The following is a 20,229-nucleotide window of genomic DNA, read 5'->3' on the forward strand; positions in this document are numbered from 1 at the left end:
GTTGTGGAATAATTGTCTAATATTTATTGCGGTAGATCTGTTTGGAATAAAACTAGACTAGTCTGGGTGTAAAATCTTAGAGATTACTTTCGCCAATCACATATTGGGCGATATGATTCTGGATTATTAGGGGTCTTGCCAGGTTTTAATAGGACTATGATAATCGCCTCATTCATATAGGGAGGAAGATAGCCACACTCCAATGCTGCATTAAATACCTCAAATAATTCGGGCAATAAATTGGCTCCATAAATTTTATAAACATCCCCTGGTAACCCATCAGCACCTGGGGCTTTATTGTTTGGTAAACAGGCAGCAGCGTCCCAAAGTTGCTCTAGAGTCAGAGGTTTATCCAAGGCCTCCCTGTCAGCTACAGACAGTTCTGGTAATGTAATGGAGTCAAGAAAACCTTACCTACTTACTTACTAGCCTAGTACACACTGCTATTTTTTTTTTTCGTTCAACCCAGCAGGCTGACCGAAAAAAACTGAGTAAAAAACTAGTACAGTGATATCTCCTGCTATTCTAATGTGTTCTGACAGGGGGATGCACGCTGATCGGGAGCCGGTTGGCAGACGTTTTTCGGTCATGCCCCTTCGACACTGGCTGTACACAGTGCACTACACACGGGCTGAATGTTGACCAGTTTCTATTGAACCTGCGTATGCCACTCAACATAGCACCCCACCAACAAAACATACATGATTTGCACTACTATTTAGAAGTATATAGCCACATTTTATTCCAAATTGATATAATAGTGAACAAGGAAAACGTATCAGCCATCCAGCCTACTGGCCAATAAAACTCTTCATGTGGTAGTGGTTTTGGATATGGTCTTTTGTAGACGTTTATGAAAACAAGCTAAAATAATATGTTTAAACGTATGTTGCCCCCCTTAGTGAATAGGGCCAATTGTGAGTTATTATTATTACAAAGTTCATCTTAACCACTTGTGAATGGGGGGTAATTACTGCGCTAAACCCTAAAAATCAAAAAAGGAAAAAGTAGCTACATAAAAAATGTGACAAACATGTGAATACAGAAAATGGCAAAATGTAGCGCTGAAACTGTACACAAATGATGACCACCATGTGTATTAGTACTGAAGTTAGGCTGAGTGTTGTATGCAAAAGTCCATCTGCAAACCAAATAATTATGAGGTAAACCTCAAATGAAAATAAATGCAAAAAGTAATGTCACAAGGTGGAAAGGAAAAGTTCAATAAATTAAGTGTTGGTGAAGTGAATCAGGGACACAACTCAATCCATGATGGAAACATCCAATGGGAGGATCATCAAATATAAAGCGAGATGTAGATGCTCTTACTAGATATGGTGGACTCTAATACCGGCAGCATAGAATCAAACAGGCAATGTGCCACATCAGGCAAGTGTATGGATGACCTCCAAGGTAGGATCCCAGGGGATGATGGATGGCTTCCGGATCAACCCGATCGCAGGACCATCAAGGCTGGATCTCAATGATGCAAAGAACAAACATCCACTCACATTAGATCTCCGATGTAAAAGCTGGAGGTGTATTCTCCGATAAAGCCGCTGTGGGGCGCTGTGCCTCTTCTATGACAGGAGCTGAAAAGAGACACGTCCTCTCGCTGGCAGTCAACGGAAGAAAATGGCTCATCTTAACCCCTTCCCTACATACTATAGTCATATGACGGCGGCAGGAACCCTTTGTCCCTCGGGGCCCCCGTCATATGACATCTTTTGCTTCTGAGCCTCTAGGGGGCGCGCACGCCCCGCCGTGTCACTAGGCACCTGATGAGCGTGCCCGGCGGCCGCGATGTCCACCGGGCACCCATGACTGCCCGTCAACACAGCAGGACCGTGAATCTATTAGGGCGTACACATGGTCGGACTTTGTTCGGACATTCCGACAACAAAATCCTAGGATTTTTTCCGACGGATGTTGGCTCAAACTTGTCTTGCATACACACGGTCACACAAAGTTGTCGGAAAAACCGATCGTTCTAAACGCGGTGACGTAAAACACGTACGTCGGGACTATAAACGGAGCAGTGGCCAATAGCTTTCATCTCTTTATTTATTCTGAGCATGCGTGGCACTTTGTCCGTCGGATTTGTGTACACACGATCGGAATTTCCGACAACGGATTTTGTTGTCGGAAAATTTTATCTCCTGCTCTTCAACTTTGTGTGTCGGAAAATCCGATGGAAAATGTCTGATGGAACCCACACACGGTCGGAATTTCCGACAACACGCTCCGATCGGACATTTTCCATCGGAAAATCCGACCGTGTGTACGGGCCATATGTGTGTAAACACACAGATCCATGTCCTGTCCATGTCCTGATCCATGTCCTGTCAGTGGAGAGGAGACCGATGGTGTGTTCCCAGTACAGAGGAACACCGATCGGTCTCCTCCCCTTGTGAGTCCCTGCCCCCTACAGTTAGAATCACTCCCTAGGAAACATAATTAACCCCTCGATCACCCCCTAGTGTTAACCCTTTCCCTGCCAGTCACATTTACTGTATACAGTAATCAGTGCATTTTTTATATCACTGATCTCTGCATAAATGTGAATGGTCCAAAATAGTGTCAAAAGTGTCCAAAGTGTACACCGCAATATTGCAGTCACCTTAAAAAATTGCAGATCACAGATCGCCGCCATTAATAGTAAAAAAAAATAGCAATAAAAATGCCATAAATGTATCCCCTATTTTGTAGACGCTATAACTTTTGCACAAACCAATCAATATCGCTTATTGCAATTTTTTTTTACCAAAAATATGTAGAAGAATACATATCGGCCTAAACTGAGGAAAACATTTGTTTTTGATTTTTTTTAATGGGATATTTATTATAGCAAAAAGTAAAAAATATTGTGTTTTTTTTCAAAATTGCGCTCTTTTTTTGTTTATAGCGCAAAAAATAAAAACTACAGAGTTGATCAAATACCACCAAAAGAAAGCTCTATTTGTGGAGAAAAAAATTATCAAAATTTCATATGGGTATTGTATTGCATGGCTGTCATTCAAAGTGTAACAGCTCTGAAAGGTGAAAATTGGTCTGGGCAGGAAGGGGGTGAAAATGCCCTATATTGAAGTGGTTAAACTAACTTTTGATGTGACCTTTCCTTTTAAATGCTTGCATTTGCCTTTCTTTATTATTGTAGTAAACACAGTGATTTATTAGTTAATCATTGGAGGCAGTTTTGAATTTGATCAAACATCAATAAACCTCCCTGCTTAACAACTGTTATGATATAAAACAGAAAGTAGTGCTCTGTTTTCAAGTCAACTGACTCTTATGAATTTTGTTTAAAGAATATTATAGGGATAGAACGGCGCTACCTCAAAAACCTGTATGGCTAAGCATATACAGGAAACATTATATGAAAACGTTTTTTTTATATATATGTATAAAGACATTTTTATGTGAAAACATTTTTCTATACGAAGGAGAATTGCGATGTTGTCACGGCTTAGTGAAGGTAAAAGATGACTAAAACATGTAAATATAAGTCAGCATAGGCTTGCATGTAGCCTACTAAGAAATATATAAAACCTGTCACCAAGCAGCTGTCTGCAGCCCATATATTACTGATAGGTCAGTGTACTCTCTCTAGATCAGGAACTCCAGAAAGCATACTCTGTGCATAAAAAACCATATATAAGCACATATATAATAATTCCTGTAAAGAAAAGCAAAGATCATACATCAATAGCATATATATCTGTGTTTCAATGCAAAGTCCGTATACTATGGAGATCGAAGCATATTATGACAGTCCCATGCAGTGCATGCAGCAATCAGGTTGTTCCCCAGGTGACTTTCGTGCGTACAGCGTAGGGTGGTGACTTCTGTGAACCCCCCTCAAAATGCTCACTCACCAAAGGTAGGAACCCCTGCAGGGGTGTCAGGCCTGTAGTCCTATACAAGGGCTTTTCTGTTCACTGCTGTCATATCTCCAGTTGTATCCCGGTAGATCTTAATCCTCATGTGTCAAAGAAAAGGAGACTTCCATAGTGTGATAAAGTCTCAATGGGTATATATTTTTTTTTAAATTATATGTATAAAAAATTCAGATTTTTCAAAGTAAAGTATAAAAAAAGTTTAAAATAGTTAAAAACACATCCAAGCACAGTACTCCGCTATTCCTCCCTTGACCACTGGGGGGAGGATAATGCTCAAATACTGTCTTGTATGGTATCCACAGTCACTGTAAGCAATGCAGATACAAGTTGGGGGAAGTAGCGATCAGCTGGACAAGTGTCTATTCCACCCACAGGTCTGCCAGGAAGTGATGTGGGAAGCGTAGGTCCGTCGTGCGCGCTTCGTCCTCTGACGTATTCAGCGACGCTGCTACGCTGCTATAGATAGTCGGTTTTTATCATGTGGGGAACGTTCACTGTGTCCCGCCCTTCATTCAGCTCACAGCCAATCCCCGCTATTCATTACAAGGGGGGCGGAGGAAGGGGGCCGGATCGGGATCTCTAATAGGCATCCTACGATCTCTGTGTCTGGATAGGAGTGACGCCAAGCAGCCTGGGTAGGGAATTTAAGAAAGACTGCAGGCTCCCTATTCCAGCTATTTCAAAGGGGAGAGGTTTATAATAGTCTATTCATCCCAGGGAAAGCATACAGATTCGTGGCGAGAATCACTGAATGCCCCTATTGGTCAAGGGTGGCATGCCTGAAAATTAATGCATAGTCAGTCCCTGTCTCAACTCCATTTAACAGTGTTTCGTAATTTTTTTACTCCCTCATGAAAACATTCATATTCATTAGCAAGCCAAGAAAAAAACTAATAAACTAAGAGACATAAACACAGATTGCATAGAAGGTGAATAATTACAAACAGGTAACATCCTTATATATAGGTTGAGATCCGCCCACCAACATAGGCGGATATACCCACATATATCTAAAAATTGTAATTGGTGGACATAACGATATTCAGACTTATCTGTGGGGATCAACTATGAGTGAGTAGTATGTGTAATCATCAGGCCATTAAGTGATTATATGTACCAAATAGAGAAAGTGTGTATGCACGCTAGGGCAAAGATATATATGTCCGTGTGTACCAATGCGTATGTGGAGGATAAATAGTCATATTGTAGGACCATATCATATAGAGAGAGTGTATACATTCTAAGGCAGGGATAATGTCCATGTGTGCTAGTACATGTGTGAGAGAAAGATGTAGTCGTATGTGTATAGGGTGTCAGGAAAACAAAAAAATATACTTGTTATGTGCATCCATGCCTAGTTTAGGCTAAAGAATTTCATGAAAGTAGAAACGTAAAGGTTAAACCAAAAACTAATGAGAATCCTATTGTGAGTGGTACATGGGCGCTACTCATAAGTATAAGTGAGACCCTATATGTACCATACATATACCTAAAACATATGAATATATGTGTGGGCGTAGAAGTTAGCCCTAAAATTGTGAATTATCCTTTTGGTGATGCCCAGGTACTACTCATGAATACGAGTATATGTGTGACAGCTCTGTGTTGTGCCATGACCACCCGTATTGCCATTGGGTGTATATGTCAACCATTGTGTAATAAGGTGTGTGGTGACTGGATGAATGGTAAGAGGATGAAAAGACCTACCTATAGTCCATATCTAGATAAAAAATATAAATATACCTCCACGGTAAGGAAAATAGTTTTATATATGTGTAAGTAGAAAGGTTGAAAATAGGGTCATCCCAAATATCCCAAAATTGGGTGGTTTTTAGAAAATATATGTTTGAGGAGATATAAGACGTAAATATCCCATGTATATAATGGAAACACATCAGTGAATTTATGGATTGGCAATAAAACAATTGAGATCTATATCTAGGTTGAGGCCCCTAGGGGCCAGGGACCCCAACCTATATATCCAAGCTGTTTCGTTTTGCGAGATAAGGGTGGTTTTGTTGCCTCCCCTCCAGTGTGGTTTGATGGAATCAATGCCATAAAAAATTAGCCCCGATGGGTCCCTATTATGCGCCTGATCAAAATGGCGCGATAAGTTGTGCTTAGGGAACTGACTCTTATGGCCCATTCACACAACAGTGCTATGCACTGCATTGCATGCTCCCATTTTCATCTACTGAAGCACATACATAAGTACACTATGTGCTGTGCCGCTTTAAACTCTATTGCAGCGCACATGAGTTTGGAGATCAAGACATCTCATCTACATGTATATGTAAAGGATATGAAGTATATGAACAGGATTTCTTCTGACCAAAACAAAATTCAAATCCTCTCTGCATTTTACAGTATATTTTATTTCAATTGTATTTTATTTTGCAATACACAATGTAACCATCTGTAAATTATTAATATATTCTACCAGGTTCACCTGTGCTGTCTGGGTATTACAGCGTCCGAAGATCTTTCCTTCCTGAATCTGAGTTCCATGGTGCCAAGCAATACTCAAATGACATCTACTCATCACCTTTGGGGTCAAAGTCGATAGGTTGTGATTCAGCAACCATCCAAAGCTACCCATCCCTGCTTGAGCCTTATTTCTCTGACTCTATAGGTGACTACCGAAGTACATCAGTAACATCTGCTGGCAGCTCTCTGTTCAGTGCTTCATCGCTGCCACCTCTCCTACCTCATTTCTCTGGTGACCCATCACATTATCTGCTAGTAAGTAATTCTAAATGATACTACTCTACTACTACTACTGATTTAAAGTGACTCAATCATTAATAATACTCTCCAAGCTCTCTAAATGTAATGTCCCCCCCTCAGTTGCAGCACTTCAATAATATCAAAATTAAAAATTTGATAAAGACACAAAAAAATATCACAAACTGTGCTATTTATTAATCATACCCTACGATAAATTAAAAACAAAACAAAACAGACATAACCCCTTTGTTCCAATCTGCACGGAAAAGTCTGTATATTGGGAATCACTGCAGAAGTTTGAATAATTGGGAAAGTATAACCTGCACCTGAAAAAGGATTAGGCACAGAGATCACATACAGGGTAAGTGTGAATTACCTCTCCTGGAGATGTAAAATTTCCCAAAATTTTGAAACCATGGGGAAAAAAAAAAATATTTCCCCTGTTTTTGCAGAAAAAAATGTAAATTTTCAGAAACAAAATAAAATACAAATTCAGTGTGGAGTTGTTGTACAAATTGAAAATCATTTTGTTACACTGGGTAGGCAAAATGCAGTGTATATAAAGGTATTATGCTTGGAATAAAGGTACAGCTTATTCAGTAAATCCATTAACCGCTTGCCGACCAGCACACGCCGATTTACGTCGGCAGAATGGCACTGGTGGGCAAAAGGGCGTACAGGTACGTCCCCTTTAAGAAGCGGTGCTGCGGGGGCGCGTGTGCCGCCGCGGTCTCCGTGACTGCAGGTCCCGCGAACTCGATGTCCACCGGGTGCCCGCGATTGTGTCACAGAGAGGTAGAACGGGGAGATGCTTTTGTAAACAAAGCATTTCCCTTTTCTGCTTAGTGACAGGACAAAGATCAGTGCTCTCTGTCATCGAGAGCTGTGATCGCTGTCATGTGAGGTGTAGCCCCTCCCCCCACAGTTAGAATCACTCCCTAGGACACACTTAACCCCTTCACCGCCCCCTAGTATTTAACCCCTTCACTGCCAGTGTCGTTTACACAGTAATCAATGCATTTTTTATAGCACTGATCGCTGTATAAATGACAATGGTCCCAAAATAGTGTCAAAAGTGTCCGATCTGTCCGCCATAATGTTGCAGTCCATTACTAATAAAAAAAAAATAATAATAATAAAAATGCTGCAAATCTATCCCCTATTTTGTAGATGCTATAAATTTTGCACAAACCAATCAATATACGCTTATTGCGATTTGTTTTACCAAAAATATGTAGAAGAATACATATGGGCCTAAACTGAGGAAAAAAAATACTTTTTTATATATTTTTGGGGGATATTTATTATAGCAAAAAAGTAAAAAATATTGCTTTTTTTTTTTAAATTGTCACTCTTTTTTTGTTTATAGCGCAAAAAATAAAAACCGCAGAGGCAATAAAATACCACCAAAAGAAAGCTCTATTTGTGGGAAAAAAAAGATGTCAATTTTGTTTGGGTACAGCATTGCATGACCGCGCAATTGTCAGTTAAAGCGACGCAGTGCCGAATCGCAAAAAGTACTCTGGTCAGGATGGGGGTAAATCCTTCCGGGGCTGAAGTGGTTAAACTTGATTTTTAAAATTGTATTTTTGTTACAAATGGAATAACAAGGACTGTATATGTTAGGAACATTTCACCTATACATGAGAATAGGTAACCACCCCCTTTCCCTCATAATAATGTAAAAGCTTCCTGCCAATATGAATTTTAGTTATTGACCATGCTGATCCAGAAGCATATATTGCTCTGTTAAGAGCTTGATGTATGCTCTCCTGGTAGCTAGGTGCCATTTTCTCTATTGATGAAGTTATTGTGTATTTTGGGAGGCCATGGTGTGTAACATTTCCTTACCTGAACTTGCTGCTGGTGAAGAAACACTTTGCAATGATCCAGAAGCAGCAGAAAGAGTGTTTCTGGAATGAGAACTTTGGAGGGAAAGGCTACTTGCACTTTCATTATGGTCATGTAATTCCATAAAGTCTAATTTAATGTCTTTAGGGCACCTCTGGCATGCCAGGATGTGTTTTGTCATCCTTGTAGCATTTGGAAAATGTTTTTTTTCCTCACAATTTTTGCAAGTTGCAGCTTTGCTCTCAGCAGAAATTGCACTGTGGAAAAGTTTTCAAACTCTAGATGTTGGTCTCACCATTTTACTGAGAGGAGGAAAAGAAAAAACAATTTACTGAACAGACTATAGGTGAACACTATGCTGTGATGGTGGAGAACATTAACCACTTCAGCCCCGGAAGGTTATACCCCCCCTTCCTGACCAGAGCACTTTTTACAATTTGGCACTGTGTCGCTTTAACTGACAATTAAGCGGTCATGCAACGCTGTACTTAACCATCTCCATACAGTGCATTTTAACCCCCTTCCTGCCCAAGCCATTTTTCAGCTTTCAGCGCTGTCACACTTTGAATGACAATTGCGCGGTCATACAACAATATACCCAAATCAAATTTTTATTATTTTTTCCCCACAAATAGAGCATTATTTTGGTGGTATTTGATCACATCTGCGTTTTTTATTTTTTGCGCTATAAACAAAAGAATAGGGATAAGTTTGAAAAAAACACAATATTTTTTACTTTTTGTTATAATAAATATCCATTTTTTTAAATTTTTTTTTTTAATTTTTTCCTCAGTTTAGGCCGATACTTATTCTTCTACATATTTATGGTAAAAAAAATCATGATAAGCGTATATTGATTGGTTTGCGCAAAAGTTATAGCGTCTACAAAATAGGGGATAGATTTATAGCATTTTTATTTATTTATTTATTTTTTACTAGTCATGGCGATGATCTGCGATTTTTATTGTGACTGAGATATTGTGGCGGACACATCGGACACTTTTGACACATTTTTGGGACCATTCACATTTATACAGCGATCCGTGCTATAAAAATGCACTGATTACTGTATAAATGTGACTGGCAGGGAAGGGGTTAACACTAGGGGGTGATCGAGGGGTTAACTGTGTTCCTAGGGAATGTTTCTAACTGAAGGGGGAGGGGACTCACAAGGGGAGGAGACCGATCTGTGTTGCTCTGTACTGAGAACACAGATCGGTCATCTCTCCTCTCTGACAGGATGTGGATCTGTGTGTTTACACACACAGATCCACGTCCTGCCGTGTTACCGGGCAATCGAGTGTGCCCGGCGGACATCGCAGCTGCCGGGCATGTGCATCGGGTGCCCAGTGACACGGCGGGCACGAGTGACACGCCGACGGCAATCACGCGCGAGCGCCCCCTGGTGGGTAGGCAAGGCGAGGGCGTCGTACGACGCCCTCCCAGAACGAGAGCCGTGCCGCCTTGCCGTCATATGACAGCAGGCGGGCGGCAAGCGGTTAAACTAAATTTGTGTCCTTTTTTTCCCCACAAATAGAGCTTTCTTTTGGTGGTATTTGATCAACTCCGTGGTTTTATTTTTTAGGCTATAAACAAAAAAAGAGCAACAATTTTGAAAAAAAAAAAACAATATTTTTTACTTTTTGCTATGAAAAGTATCCCCCAATTTAAAAAAAAAAACATTTCTTCATCAGTTTAGGCCGATATATATTCTTCTACATATTTTTAGTAAAAAAAATGCAATAAGCGTATATTGATTGGTTTGCGCAAAAGTTATAGTGTCTACAATCTATGGGAAAGATTTATGGCATTTTTCTGGCATTTTTATTTTTTTACATTTTTTTTACTAGTAATGGCGGTGATCTGCGATTTTTAGCGGTACTGCGACATAGTGACGGACAGATCGGACACTTTTGACACATTTTTGGGACCAATGACATTTATAAAGCAATCAGTGCTATAAATATGCACTGATTACTGTGTAAATGTCACTGCCAAGCAAGGGGTTAACACTAAGGGGCGATCAAGGGGTTAAATGTGTGTTTCCTTAGTGTGTTCTAACTGTGGGGGGATAGGACTGACTAGGTGAGGAGACATATCGTTGTTCCTACTTAGTAGGAACAAGCGATATATCTCCTCTGCCCTGACAGCACAGGGATTTGTGTGTTTACATACACAAATCCCCGTGCTTGTGCTCGTGCACGCAATCGGACATGGCCTGCAGTGATCGTGCCCACCTCCGGTGGTGTGCATGTGCCCTCTGGCAGCCACTTAAGGGAAGGATCTACTCATTTCGCCCAGGAGAGACATTCTCCCACAGTTTATCTGCGTGAGCCAGTCGGGAGCCGGTAAATAAGACCCCTTTCACACTGGGGCGTTTTTCAGGTGCTTTAGCGTTAAAAAAAGCGCATGTGAAGCGCCTGAAAGAAGCCTCATCTGCAATCCCAATGTGAAAGCCCGAGTGCTTTAAGAGCCCTTTCACACTGCCAGCGCCGGAAAAACGCTGGTAAAGCGCCGCTTAAACTAGCAGTGCTTTACCAGCGTTTTTCGAGTGCTAGCAGGGAGCTTTTAACCCCCGCTAGTGGCTGAAAAAAAAGGGTAAAAGTGCCACAAAGCGCAGCTGTCAAGGTGCTTTGCAGGCGCTTTCCATTGATTTCAATGGGAAGGGGCACTTTAGGAGCGGTGTAAAGCGCTGCAAAGAAGCTGCTTGCAGGACTTTTTTTGATGCCCTGCCAGCGCAGCGCTTCAGTGTGAAAGCACTCGGGCTTTCACATTGGGATTGCAGATGAGGCTTCTTTCAGGCGCTTTAAAGGCGCTTTTTTTAATGCTAAAGTACCTGAAAAATGCCCCAGTGTGAAAGGGGTCTTAGAATCATTTAAAGGTTATAAAGATAAACTAATTTGTCAGACGAACATACCCTCTTATCTTTCAATTAAGGCCAGATAAGGACAGAAACTATCATCTACTGTATTGTCAGGACTGGGCTCAGCCTTTCCTTCTCTGAGCTGGCCGCTCAGGTGTCGGATAATTGCCAGCTCCTATCTCTCCACAGTGACTCACCTGTTGATGATATCCTGCTCATTAGTCCTGCCTACTTAATCCGTCCAGTCCAGATGATCTCTGCCTTCGCCTTGGTCACATCTCTAGAGATGCTCTCCTGTGTTTCTGTTAAAGACTTGCTTGGCTGACATTTATTCTGGCTCCAGATCCTGCTTGCTGTTCTACTACGCTCATCTCTGGCTCCCTGACATTTTGGCTTGTCTGACTATCCATTCCGGTTCTTGAACTCTGGCTATGTTTTGACTACGTTTACTCTGTTTACCTTTTATTATTATTAAACAAGTCAGATTTAACTTTACTTCTGTCTCAGTCTGATTCATGGTTTCTGACAGTAGGTGAAGGCCATGAATTCAGAAGCTGCAGTCAATCCACTTGTTGATAATTTTTTTCCAGATTAGATGAGCAGGATCACCGAATGGATCAGTTTTCCATGTCATTACAAACGCTCCTGAGTCGCATGGCTCACCTGGAATCTCCCACTGTGGCTGCTCCGGTAAAACCTGTGTTGCAGGCCATACCTGCTGCTGTTTCAGTCTCTGTGCAGGCACCCACCTCGAGTATTACCTCTATAAAAGGTATGTCCGGTTCTGCTCCACTTCCCCAGCGCTTTGGAGGCAATCCAGTCCAATGCAGAGGGTTTCTCAAGCAGGTTGAGATATACTTTGAGATGCTGCCCCAGGCAGTTCCCATGGACAGAGGCAAAGTAGGTTTCATGATATCTTTGCTTTCTGAGAGAGCCTTAGCCTGAACAAACCCTCTATGGGAGACGCAAAAACCTGTTGTCTTGAGTTACCCTGAGTTTGTGTCTTCTTTTAAAAGGGTTTTTGACGTTCCCGCATGCTTCCAAGTGCCTTATGTCCATCAAACAGAGTACGAGAACTGTTGCCAATTACGCCATTGAATTCCATGCTCTGGCAGCAGAGGTTGCTTGGAACAATGAGGCCCTCGTGGCTGCTTTTTTCCCATGGTCTTTTGGATACCATTTAGGATGAGATAGCTGCCAGAGATATACCCACTGAGCTGGAGAAGTTGATCATGTTTGCCATCCACATTGACTCCAGACTCAGAAAAAGACTCTGGCGGAAGCCTCCTGTACATTTGTCTCCGAACTTTGCAGTCCCACCCTTGCCTCCCTCACCTCCCATTCCTCCTGGTACCGAGTCGGTCAGTGAAGATGAACCCATGCACTTGGGCTTCACGCGTCTTGATTGAGCCTTTGTTGTGGCCAGGCAGGTCACAGTCTTGTCCTGCCCATCCAGGGAGCGTCCAAACCTTGAGGTCCTGTCACGGACAGACTGTGGTGTTTTTTCATCCCCAGTTATCCAGAAGGATAAGCCCCTGGTTTCGGTTACCCTTTCTTGGGCTGAGTCGTTCTTCGAGATACAGGTTCTCATCAACTCTGGGGCTGCAGGCCTGTAAATTGACTCTGTCTTTGTATAGAAGCACTCGATTCCGCTGCTGCTGCGTGACACTCCACTTGCCATTTTAGGCTCTTGGACGGGAGACCTCTACAGCCAGCCCATGTGACTCATGAGATGGTTCCATTATCCATGGTCGTAGAGGCTCTTCACCATGAGATAATCCAACTCCAAGTTATTTCCTCACCTAAGTTTCCGCTGGTTATTGGTTATCCTTGGTTACAGAGGCACAACCCCTCTTTTGATTGGCTCCATGCTGAGGTTCTCTCCTGGTCACCACAATGCAGTAAGACATGCTTCCAGAAGGTAGCCAAGGCCCTGTGCACTTCTTCTCTCTCCTCCCTGCCAGAAGAGTACCGCGATTTTAGTGATGTCTTTGACAAATGTCAAGCAGGTAGTTTGCCTCCACACCAGTCGTATGGTTGCACAATTGACCTTCAACCTGGTGCCATACCCCCTTGTGGCTGGGTTTACCCTTTGTCGGTCTTGGAGGATAAGACCATGGAGGAGTATGTTGCAGACACACTTTCTCAAGGTTTCATATGAAAATCCTTGTCTCCTGCTGGTGCTGGTTTCTTCTTTGTGAAGAAGAAGAGTGGTGAACTGAGACCTTGCATTGATTATAGGGGTCTTAATAGTTTCATGATTAACAATGCCTACCTAATTCCGTTGATTACGGAGTTATTTTTACCACCTCAAGGGAGCAACAGTTTTAATGAAGCTTGATTTGAGAGGGGCATACAATCTTGTGAGGATTAAGAAGGGCGACGAGTGGAAAACTGGGTTTAATACCAGAACAGGCCATTATGAGTACCTTGTAATGCCTTTTGGCCTTTGTAACACCCCGGCAGTTTTCCAGGAATTTTTTAACAATGTCCTCCAAGATTTGTTGCAGTCATGTGTGGTGGTTTATCTTGACGATATCCTCATATTTTCCAAGTCCCAGGAGAGCCAACACTCAGATGTCTGTCATGTGCTTCAGAAACTAAGAGAGAACAATCTTTATTGTAAATTGGAGAAGTGCGAATTCCATCGTGAACAGGTTAAATTCCTGGGTTATGTTATTTCCACTGCTGGTTTTTCGATGGACCCAGAGAAACTTTCAGCAGTCCTACAGTGGCCCCAACCTGTGAGTTTATGTCCTCTGCAACGTTTTCTTGGCTTTGCCCAACTATTATCGGAAGTTTATTCGTAACTTCTCGTCTCTGGTCAAGCCCCTGACTGATATGACCAGACAGGACGGTAACCCACAGAGTTGGTCTCCGGAGTCCATTAAGGTCTTTGAGAGTCTCAAAGCTGCCTTTGTTTCTGCTCCTGTGTTGGCAAATCCTGATCCTACGTTACCTTTTATTCTTGAGGTTGATGCTTCTAAGACTGGAGAGCGCTATGCATCCATGTGGCTTCTTTTCGAAAAAATTGTCACCTGCGGAGTGCAATTACGAGATTGGTGACAGAGATCTGTTAGCGATCCGATTACCCCTGAAAGAATGGAGACGTCTCCTCGAAGGTACCACTGTGCCGGTTCTCATTCTTACTGACCATAAGAATTTCACATTCATGTCTGCGGCTAAACGCCTCTCTCCCAGAAGGGTGCAATGGGCTCTTTTCTATTTCCAATAACATTGTTTCATTCTTACCTGGTACTAAGATTGTAAGGGCTGACGCTTTGTCACGACAATTTTCCTCCACTTCCAAGATGGAGTCGGTTCCGGTTTCTGTGATTCCTCCTGTTCCTTTTCTGGCTATGGGTCTCACCAGTCTCACTTTTTCTTTGGGTGACAAAATTCTTGCTGCTCAGGTCCATGCTCCACCTGAGAAACCTTGTGACCGCTGCTTTGTCCCAGAGTGTCTCCGTACTGCCATGCTCCAGACTTACCATTCTCCCAAGGCTGCTGGCCACCCTGGGAAGTATCAACTCTTTTGGGCCATTTCCCAACAATTCTGGTGGCCTAGTCTATGTGCTGATGTAACCGTCTTTGTAGCTGCCTGTTCCTTGTGTGCTCAGAGTAAGACTCCACGACACCTTCCTGTGGGCCTCCTACAACCCATACCCAATGGAGAGAGGCCCTAGACCCACCTGTCTATAGATTTCATTGTGGAGTTACCCAACTCCCAGGGCAACACATTTATCCTTATGGTGGTTGACCAATTCTCGAAAATGTCTCATTGTATTCCACTTAAGAAGTTGCCCACTTCTAAGGAACTGGCTTCCATTTTTGCTCGGGAGATCTTTCACTTACATGGGCTACCCAAGGTGATTGTCTCGGACAGGGGTAGTGAGTTTGTGCCCCATGTTCTGGTGAGCCTTTTGTGTACAGTTGGGAATTCAGCTTGCTTTCTCCTCTGCGTATCATCCGCAGTCTAATGGGGCCGCAGAACGAGCCAATCAGTCCTTGGAGCAATTCCTACATTGCTATATTTCTGACCATCATAACAACTGGTCAGACTTCTTACCGTGGGTGGAGTTTGTTCACAATAGTGCCTTGAATTTTGCTTCCCAATTGTCCCCATTTTGGCGAACTATGGTTTCCAACCTTCCATGTTGCCTGACTCATTTGTTCCGCAGAGTATTCCTGCATTAGAGGAGCATCTCCATGGTCTTCGTTCCACTTGGGCACAAGTCCAGGAGGCTTTGCAATATGTGCCTGCCTGCGCCTTCCTACCAGGTTGGGGATAGGGTCTGGCTGTCATCTCACAACCTCCAACTTCGTGTTCCCTCTCTGAAGTTCGCACCTCAGTTTATTAGGCCTTTCTGTATTCTTCGCAGGATTAACCCAGTGGCTTACGCATTAGACCTGTCTTCTAATATGCGTATCTCTAATGTATTTCATGTCTCCTTATTAGAACCTTTGGTCTGCAACCGCCTTACTACCTCGGTGCCTTGTCCTCACCCAGTACAGTTTGAGAACCTTAAGAACCATGAGTAGTATGAGGTACAGTCCATTGTTGACTCCTGTAGGTTCCATGGGCGTATACAGTACCTGGTGCATTGGAAAGGATACGGTCCGGAGGAACACTCTTGGGTCTCATCCTCGGATGTACATTCCCCTGTCCTCTGTGATTTCCGTAGACGTTTTCCCCTCAAGCCTGTTGGGCCTCAGAGGGGGAAAGGGTCATTGAGGAGGGGTACTGTTAGGGCTTGGCTCAGCCCTTCCTTCTCTGAGCTGGCCACTCAACTGTCGGCAAATTGCCAGCTCCTATCTCTACACAGTGACTCATCTGTTGATGATATCCTGCTCGTCAGTCCTGTCTACTTAAGCCGTCCAGCCCAGATGATCTCTGCCTTCACCTTGGTCATATCTCTAGAGATGCTCTCCTGTGTTCCTGTTAAAGACTTGCTTGGCTGACATTCCTTTTGGCTCCAGATCCTGCTTGCTGTTCTACTACGCTCATCTCTGGCTCCCTGACATTTTGGCTTGTCTGACTATCCGTTCCCGTTCTTGAACTCTGGCTATGTTTTGACTACGTTTACTCTGTTTACCTTTTATTATTATTAAACAAGTGAGATTTAACTGTACTCACTCAGGTTTCTGACATGTATCTCAACAATCACCCATTCATTGAGAAGAACAGTGGTACTTGAATTGTATGCCAGGACTTGTGATAATTTAAGACTTTACATAAAGTCTGAGAAAACTTTAATCAAGGTCTTCATGTTTAATAGTTTTCATACCATGTCATAGATATTTTGTTTACTATTGTAAAAGAACATATTCTGTACTTTTTCTTTTCTTTAAATTTTTCTGGAAAAAAACAAAAACCGGCCTTGAAAAACTGGAAAAAAAAACATTCTCCCATCCCCCCCCCCCCCCCCCCCCCAATTTTTACATTGTTTTTAGCAGGCCTTTCCCTCTCTAACTTTTCCATAACAGAGATTTCATTATTAGCATGAGATTTTGTCCATCTATAGTATATGGTGCAGGGATATTACTGCTCTTAACTTGGAAGGGTGCTACAACACTGTGTATTAAACACTAAAAAAATGAATGGGAAGAAGATATTTATTGTTGAATGGACTAATATATTATTTAAAAATATATATATATTGTAAAGGGGATAGAGTGGATATAAAAAGTCTACACACCCCCATAGAAATGTCGGGTTTTTGAAATGTAAAAAAATCAGACCAAAATAAACCACTTCAATATTTTTCCACCTTTAATGTGACCTCTAATCCTGTGCAATTTAATTAAACACAAATTGAAATTGTTATTTAGTGGTAAAAAAGTATGTGATTGTAAAGGTGTACATACCCTCCTTTAGTTAGGGAGTTGGCTGTGTTCAGAATGAATCAATAACATTCAAACTGATGTCAAATATTAGTCAACACACACCTGTCATCAATGAAAGTGATTTTGAGAAAGCCTAAATAAGGTTTGGCTGTTGTAGTAGGATTTTTCTGACATTTACTCAGTTGCCTCATACAGCAAAAGCAATGGTCCACAAAGAGCTTACAAAGCATCAAAGGGATCCCATTGTTGGAAGGTATCGGTCAGAAGAAGGTACAAAAATGTTTTACATTTTTAAATATACCATGGGACACAGTGAATACAGTCATCAACAAGTGGAGAAAATATAACAGAACAGTGGCATTACCAAGAACTGGATGTTCCTTCAATATTAATTGAAAACAAAAAGAAAACTGGTCAGGTAAGCTGCCAACAGGCCTACAGCAACATTAAAAGAGCTGCAGGAATTTCTGGAAAGTACCCATTGTGTACAACATGTGACAACAATCGCTGATATTCTTCATATGTCTGGACTGTGGTGTATGGATGGAAGCCTTTTCTCACTAAGAAAAACATACAAGCCCAGCTTCATTGTAAGGAAAAGCTTGCCGAAAGATGAGATGACCTCTCTGGACGGACTTCTGTGCACAGACTAAAACATGTTCCCTTTCATGCTCGCACAGGCTAATGAATACCAGATCCATCCTGTCTGTTTGACCCTACCTGCCTGACCCTGCTACTCTATCAGCTGTCATCGTGTACCCACCTACCACCCTGCTGTTCTAGCTGACCTACTGTCTGCTACCAGTAACCGTCTCAGCTGCCCGCTGTCACCTGTGCCAGCCTGCCTCAGTCTACTGCCCACCAGCTGCTGTGCACAGCAGATATCCTTACAATCTGACAGATTTAGAGCACTTTTGTAAGGAGAGTGGGCAAAAATTTCCAAAGCAAGATGTGCCATGATGATAGACTCCGATCACAAAAGACTGAATGCTGTCGTAAAATCAAAGGGTGTTTCAACAAAGTATTAGTTTAGAGTGTGCATATTTATGCAACCACATTATTGTAAATTGTTTTTTTTTAAATTGAACTGCACATATTATAGGTCACATTAAAGGTGGAAAAAATTCAGAAGTAATTAATCTTGATCTGACTTTTGTATATCTCAAAAATCTAGCATTTTTACAGTATATCCTTTTATATCCACCTTTTATATCCAATGCGTTTATGATTTCTTTATTTAAAGGGGCTGTAAAGGCAGTGACCAGCCCCCCCAGCCCCCCCCCCCCTCGTTTTACTTACCTACACCCTCGAACTTGTCCCACGGGGACGCGCCGTCTCTCGGCTAGGGGGTTCTCGGCTGTTGTTTGGATAGATTGATAGCAGCGCAGCCATTGGCTCCCGCTGCTGTCAATCACGCAGCAGCCAGGAGGGGCGGGGCCGAGTCCTGCATTTGGCGTCTTTGGATGCCAAATGCTGGACTCAGTAGCGCACCTGCAAGGTAACCCCCGGGAGAGAGCTTCTCCCAGGGGGTTATCTAATGCGGGGAGGAGCCGAGAGAGCCGCCGAGGGACCCCAGACGAGCAAGATCGGGGCAACTCTTTGCAAAACGAGCTGCACAGTTGAGGTAATTATGACATGTTTGTTATTTTTTTTTTTTTTTTTTATTTTACTTTTGTGTCACTTTAAGTATTTATTGTTTGGCTGTTGTTTTTTTATGTACATTGAAACAGAAGGGTTATATATTCCTTTTTCCTGGTATTTATATCAAGTGTATGATTATTATTATTATTAGCACAGCTTGTGATATGATTTTCTTAAACCAATTCTGTTGCCTGAATAAAAACAATTCTAAAAGCTTCCTGCAGAAAAAAAACTGTTAATAATCAACCTCCAGTTTGCTGTGGATAATTTCGCTTTGCTACAGAATCCAACAGGCCCTTACACTTCCAGGTGTGTTGGATGCCTGTTCCCCCATGTGTGCTGTGATTTTCTCAGCCCCTAGATTGCTATTTTTCCACTGACAGGAGGAACCACAGCAGGGGATGCAGGCATCTGAGACACCCAGAAAAGGTCAGACGTTCAGTCCATATTTTGCTGGAGACTGTTGCACTTGAAGAAAGCAAAGTGAGGACTTGCACCCAGAGGAAATATGAGTATTGTGAGCTTAGGAAATATAAGTAGAGACATGAGCTCCAAATGATATTGTAGCCAAAATATCAGATATTTGGAATACATCCATGATGACTATATGGTCTCTTTTCTAACTACATGGCCAGCATACTTCTATGTGTATATGTAATCTTTATACTTTTTTTCAAGTACCTGCATGTATAAATAATTTGTTTTATCTGAGGCAACAAAATGGTAGCCACAGTGAAGGCTACAAACCATTGGGGTATTTTTCAACAACTTTGAGTTCATAATTTTACAGTGTAATCTGAGAGCTGAGTGGAGGGAATGGGCACACCTTCTTCTACACAGTCTCACAGGGAAACATGTACAGCTGTCCATCACCTGCTGTGTTCGGGATTGGGGGCTGTCTCCTTGGATTGTCTGGTTTTGGCGGGACTGTCAGAAATGACTTAAGCAGACAGCAGAGGAAGGAGAGAGCAGACAAGATCCACACTAGTACCATAGTAACAGACTAGCACCCATCCAAGCATGCAATATCAGTCTCACAGGTTTACACTCTGTATTCCGGTGCTGGCAGAGACAAAGAAAATCTTGCTCCAAGATAAAATAGAGCATACAGGTACCACCACGGCACACTGTATTCAACACCAGTGTAAAGTAAATGAAAGACAGGATTCTGCTCAAATCCCCACCTATTGTGTATACCTCTTTAGGAGGGGCATGACCAATGGGCGGGGATTTAAAGTGAAGCCTTTCTTTAATTTACCTCACACTGAAGTTGAATACAGTAGGGTTTATTTACTAAAGCTGGAGAGTGCAAAATTAGGCTCACTTCTGCATAGAAATTAATCAGCTTCCATGTTTTATTGCCAAAACGAAATTGAACAAGCAGAGGTTAGAAGCTGATTG

The 20,229-nt window shown here is 42.3% G+C and overlaps 1 protein-coding gene across 1 annotated transcript in view; it reads left to right on the plus strand.

Annotated features, from left to right (window-relative positions):
• The window catches only part of POU2AF2 (POU class 2 homeobox associating factor 2), a 253,514-nt gene that overhangs the window by 230,109 nt on the left and 3,176 nt on the right, over positions 1–20,229 (plus strand). Inside the window, exon 4 of the mRNA XM_073602411.1 lies at positions 6,343–6,641. Coding sequence (XP_073458512.1) covers positions 6,343–6,641 — 299 coding nt within the window. The remainder of the gene's footprint in view (positions 1–6,342; positions 6,642–20,229) is intronic.

This window comes from Aquarana catesbeiana, linkage group LG10 (assembly GCF_042186555.1).
Source record: "Aquarana catesbeiana isolate 2022-GZ linkage group LG10, ASM4218655v1, whole genome shotgun sequence".
NCBI lineage: Eukaryota > Metazoa > Chordata > Amphibia > Anura > Ranidae > Aquarana > Aquarana catesbeiana.